The sequence below is a fragment of the Oncorhynchus tshawytscha genome, linkage group LG31, assembly GCF_018296145.1.
Source record: "Oncorhynchus tshawytscha isolate Ot180627B linkage group LG31, Otsh_v2.0, whole genome shotgun sequence".
NCBI lineage: Eukaryota > Metazoa > Chordata > Actinopteri > Salmoniformes > Salmonidae > Oncorhynchus > Oncorhynchus tshawytscha.
In genome coordinates this window covers 16426990-16432989 of record NC_056459.1, presented here as the reverse complement: position 1 = coordinate 16432989, position 6000 = coordinate 16426990, and the positions used below count along the sequence as shown (strand labels likewise).

At 43.2% G+C, this 6000-nt stretch overlaps 1 protein-coding gene across 1 annotated transcript; it reads left to right on the top strand.

The window, feature by feature from the left end:
- The first annotated feature begins 1282 nt into the window (after positions 1–1282).
- On the top strand, positions 1283–5444 carry LOC112229311 (protein lin-28 homolog A-like). Its single transcript, XM_024395140.2, has 2 exons — positions 1283–1454; positions 3979–5444. Exons 1-2 carry the CDS (start codon positions 1288–1290, stop codon positions 4199–4201), a joined length of 390 nt encoding a protein of 129 aa, XP_024250908.2. The 5' UTR covers positions 1283–1287; the 3' UTR covers positions 4202–5444.
- Positions 5445–6000: the final 556 nt, after the last annotated feature.

Genomic DNA, 6000 nt, shown 5'->3' with positions numbered 1-6000 from the left:
TTCACCCCCCCCACCCCCCAGAAGAGAGATGGGTGTCTGAGTTAAGACAGGTGGCATGCAAAACTAACCCTCCACATCACAGCCCTCTCCCCATCATCATCAAATGCTACTCCACAACATTTTAAGATTGGCTTGAACAAAACAATTCTATGAGCATAGTATAATGATGAGTGACACTTTCTGTGTCTCTGGAAGGTCTTGAACAAGGCATGATTCTTCACATTGAGATCTTTAGACTTATACATTTGGAACACTCATGGTATCAAATTGGTGTCATACCTACCGCTGCTCAGGCAGCTTGGCAAAGCACATGAAGAAGATAGAACTAAGTTGCCACGAAATTCAAGCTTCCCTTTCCAGAGCTCCTGGATCAAGGGTGACAATGACAAGGAAATGTCTTTCTCAAGGTGGACACAAATGTTCTTGAAACCATTTTTTATGTGCCTTTGGCCAGCTATCCCAAAAATTAACCCCCATTTCCCAGCATCCTTAGCAGTGGTCAGTCTGGGACTTGACCAGATGTAGTTCTTTTGGAGAGTCTATTGGCTGGTGTGTGTGTGGTGGTGGAAAGAAAGGGGAGGTTGTTGGAGCTTGGAATGCTGTGACTACCTTGGGGGAGGGGTAACGCTGTCCACACACACACACATTCTGAAGGGGGAGGGGTGTTGTAAGTAGTCATTGATGTTTTAACAGGGCTGTCAATGGGACTGGAATCTGGATTGGCTGAGGGGTTAGCCCCTGAGAGAGAGGGCCTGGATGTTTCCATTGATGTATTGAAACCTATGCAGAATATTGATGTATGCATGTACAACCCAATTAAGGATCAGCTCTTAGATGTAATCACCTCAGAAGACAACATGTGAAGCGGACCAGCTATATGCACAAGCAATTAATTTGTCTTTTTGTGTCTGCTTCTTGACCAGGCTGGGAAATACATTCACACCATATAGGCACAGGAAGGGCACCCTATCTGGCCTCAGAACTGCTCTCCACAGTCCTTCATAGGCTTAGAACCGTTTTCATATCTTCTCAACAGTTTCCTGACCTAAGAACCTTTCTCCAACCCTGAACCCTCATTCCCCGTTCCCTCACAGAGTAACCTCTCACTCTACCCTCACCTAGAACAGTTCTCATGCCGTTCTAAACCATTCCTCTGACCGCACTCATGCTCCTTCTCCCCTACAGAAAGCAAACGGGACATAGAGCTCTTCTGGCTTTGGAACAGTTTCCTATCCCTGTTCTCTAACCACCTATTCCACCTCTCAACCTACACAGAGCAAGCTGCACATGGAGGGCTTCCGTAGCCTGAAGGAGGGCGAGGCGGTGGAGTTTACCTTCAAGAAGTCGTCTAAAGGCCTAGAGTCTGTCACGGTGACGGGGCCAGGGGGAGCACAGTGTGTGGGCAGTGAGAAGAGGCCTAAGGGGCAACAGAAACGACGCTCCAAGGGGGACAGGTGAGACTGTTCATTTAACATCTTTAAATGGCGCATAGCTGAACCATGCATCTCCAGATATCCCCACTCACTCATAATAATTCCATGATTCGGAAACACTGTAAGACCCTGCTTATAGTATTAAATATGAAGATCGCTGCAATATTAACAACGAGCTTATCTGGCAAGGTTGTTTACAAATCGTCTGAGGGGGTTGAAGTCACTGAAAATATCTGGTATCATCATCATGAACGTTGTCAAGTTTACCGTTTTAGCCACAATGCTGACATCAAACAGACTTATTTATCCTCTTTGGGGGAAATTCAGGACAGAGTTACACACGTATAAATATAACTTTATTCCCTTTGTATGTACTTTTCTCTCTATGCATATTCTGACAGTGAACTTAAGCAGTGCGGGTATATTTATTATATCATACTATTGTATACTATTCTCCATATTATCATTATATTGTAGGCTATACTACTTCCAATGTTACCATTAATGATCTGAATGTGGCAACTTTCTGAATGAATAAAACCAACTTCTTGGGGTTAGTGCGTAAAGGCTCTATTTTTCCATGAAGTAGGATTCATGATTATTCCCTAAACAGAAATCATGTGTAAAATCAGAGTGTTTTTAAATCTACCCATGGGTTCTGAAACTGAGACAAATATGCATATGTTTTCATGACTATCTTTCTATATTTTGAATGCATTTTTCCATAGTCTACATTCAAGTCTTACCTACATAAGCTAAGTCTGCGTTAAGAAGGCGTACATTTCCTAGGTCTGAATCAGCACCTATGTGCCTATTGATTCTTATGACGTCAAACACCGCATCGATGTGAGTGTATCTAACACTGTCTCTGTCTCTCTCGCTGACTCACAATCATAACAGTGGGATTCAGAAGTAAAGAGGGAATAGGGGATGCAGAAAAGGGAAAAGGATCCTATCCATTTAATTGATACCAGATGTAAGTGCCCTGGGAGAGGTCATAGGTCATGGCTGCCATGGCAACAGTGGGTGTGTTGTGTAAATGAGGTGGGGGGAAGGCAAAGCCAGAGAGAATGAGGGGTCAGGGGTTAGAGCTCAGGGTGCAGTATTGAAACAAAGAGCCCCCTCTGCTCTCCTCTCCCACCCTGGTGCCCACACTGATCAATAACCAACGGCTCCCTAGGAGAGGGTCTATGTGTTTGTGTATGTGTGTTTGGTAGGGGGTTGGTACTCAGAGGAAAAGTGCAGAGGACAGAGGAAGGAGGGAAGTGGTAGTAAGCTTGGGAAGGTTCTGATGCTCCAGGGCTTCATCTGCATTGGAGTTAATGCAATTACAAAATTCCCCATTGTCATTATAGTCTCAACATCTACTGATTTCAGATTGTGTGACATGTATATATTAAGGCATTGGTTTTAATGCACTATACACCTCCTAAAATGATCACACACAAGCATACACCTACACACGCACACATACATACAATCATGCAGTAAATAAGCTATGCATACATAAGAGGCCGTCATTCTATTAACGCGGATACTTTCTCAAGATTGACTTAATCATATAATATACTGAACAAAAATATAAACGCAACATGTAAAGTGTTGGTCCTATTTTTTCATGAGCTGAAATTAAAGATCCCAAAAATGTTCCAGAGGCACAAAAAAGAATGTCTCTCAATTTCTTTCCACAAATGTGTTTATATCCCTGTTCGTGGTCCTTTCTCCTTTGCCAACCTAATCTATCCACCGGACAGGTGTGGCATATCAAGAAGCTGATTAAACAACATGGTCATTACACAGGTGCACCTTGTGCTGGGGAAAATAAAAGGCAGCTGTTTTGTCACAACATAATGTCTCAAGTTTTGAGGGAGGGTGCAATTGGCATGCTGTCTGCAGGAATGTCCAACAGAGCTGTTGCCAGATAATTTAACGGTCATTCTTCTACCATAAGCAGCCTCCAACGTTGTTTTAAAGAATTTGGTAGTACATCCAACCTGGCACAAATGCAGACCACAAGTAACCACCCAAGCCCAGGACATCCAGTTTCTTCAACTGCAGGATTGTCTGATGAGGGGGGTGCTGAGGAGTATTTCTGTCTGTAATAAAGCCCTTTTGTGGTGAAAAAAATCATTCTGATTGGCTGGGCCTGGCTCTCCAGTGGGTGGACCTGGCTCTCCAGTGGGTGGACCTGGCTCTCCAGTGGGTGGACCTGGCTCTCCAGTGGGTGGACCAGGCTGTCCAGTGGGTGGGCCTATGCCCTCCCAGGCCCACCCATGGCTGCCCCCCTGCCAAGTCATGTGAAATCCATAGATTAGGGCCTAATGAATTTATTTCAATTGACTGATTTCCTTCTATAAACTGTAACTCAGTAAAATATTTGAAATTGCTGCATGTTGCGTTGATATTTTTGTTCAGTGTAGATGAGATCTGAGGAAATTCAGGAATCTGAAACTATATGTGGAAGTACACTGCCCTCTGGTGGAAGAATGTGTTACCTGTCTGAAATCATTGTATTTGTGTGTTCTTCTCTCCCACTGTGTTCTAGATGCTACAACTGTGGAGGACCTGACCACCATGCCAAAGAATGCCAGCTACCTCCTCAGCCCAAGAAGTGCCATTTTTGCCAGAGCATCAGTCACATGGTGGCCAACTGTCCAATCAAAGCACAGCAGTCCTCCCCTGGCGCTCAGGGAACAGCATTGTCACTGAGGGATGAGGAAGAGGAGCAGAGCCATGCCCCCTTTCCCCCCAGGGAGAGCTATGATTGATCGATTCAGGGATTCAGCCAATCAAAAGGTTTCATTGGAGTGCTGCTTTTGGAACTACATCAGGTTGTCTTTATTTATCGCACAAACAGCAAGAAATGTGTACTTTTATTGATGTGATAGTTTTGATTGAGAGTTAGCTCAGTGTTTTAATTGTATTTTCCCTGCTGCAGCTAAATAAGAGGTAGCCTATGTGGATTTTTCTGGAGATGATTGTGAGTGCTCTGCTCTCTCACTGTATACCATGTTTTCCCAAAAAGCTTTTGTTAGAAAAAGGTAAAGGAAATACAATCATACAAGTGAATGTACAGATATAGGTGTCCTGACTCTAAGACTGTTTCATGGACAAAAAGGAGTGTGTCTTTCTGCTTATTGAAATCTTCAGGTATTATAAGTCGTTGTGCATTTCTACGGCCAAGTGAATGTTTTAACCCTTTCTGCTGCATGAATGTTGGTACACCATGGTTGCCGATTGGACTGTGTACAATACAGCCTGTCATAAGTGCCATAGCCTGTTCATTTGTCCCATGGGTGGTTGGATGTGGCTCCCTCCCTTACAAAGCCTTGACTCAAGGCTAAATGCGAGACCAGCATTGATTGTATGACAGTCTGTCTGTCTGTCTGTCTGTCTGTCTGTCTGTCTGTCTGTCTGTCTGTCTGTCTGTCTGTCTGTCTGTCTGTCTGTCTGTCCCACAGTTTTTTACTATGGATGTAAACATGGCTTTCTAACATATTCTACATATCAGGGGTGTTCTAATACACTGCCCATATACATGACTTGTTTCTCATTGTCTCGTTGTACTTGAAAACTATTTAGAAAGCCAAAGGTATTACATGTTCTTTCTTGGATGGACCTGAGCATTATTTTTTTTCTTTAAGGACATATTTTCATGATTGAGTGCTAGGATAAAGGGACTCAAGTGTTGAATAAGATGGTTATAGGTTTAGTATTTACTCCTCTTTTACAGGAGTGGATAGAATATTTTACACCACTTAAATGTATATAGATATGATCTTTTTTATATTTATTATTTATTCATCGTCACCCTCTACCTTTCTTACTAATAGATAAAGTATCACAATTTGTAGCTTAATTCTATTTAAACAGAAACCGGCTTTGGTTCTAGCCTCTTGATAGATTCGTGGTTGTATTAAGCAAACAATTATGCCTTACTTTTTACTTTCTCTTTCAATGGGCTTCATTTTCAGTTGACTTCATAATATACACTATAAATACAAAAGTATGTGGACGCACTTTCAAATTAGTGGATTCGGCTATTTCAGCCACACCCGTTGCTGACAGATGTATAAAATCCAGCACAGTCATGCAATCTCCATAGACAAACATTAGCACTAGAATGGCCTTACTGAAGTGCTCAGTGACTTTCAACATGGCACCATCATAGTATTCCACCTTTCCAACAAGTCAGTTCATCAAATTTCTGCCCTGCTAAAGCTGCCCCAGGTCAAATGTAAGTGCTGTTATTGTGAAGTGGAAACGTCTAGGAGAAACAACGGCTCAGCTGCAAAGTGGTAGGCCACACAAGCTCACAGAACGGGACCGATGAGGGCTGAAGCATGTAGCGCGTACATTAACTCTTTGTCGGGAGCGTCATGAAATGGGTTTCCATGGCCGAGCAGCCACACACAAGCCTAAATTCACCATGTGCAATGCCAATCATCGGCTGGAGTGGTGTAAAGCTCGCCACTATTGGACTCTGGAGCAGTGGAAAGGCGTTCTCTGGAGTGATGAATCAAGCTTCACCATCTGGCAGTCCGACACTCTAATCTGGATTTGGCAG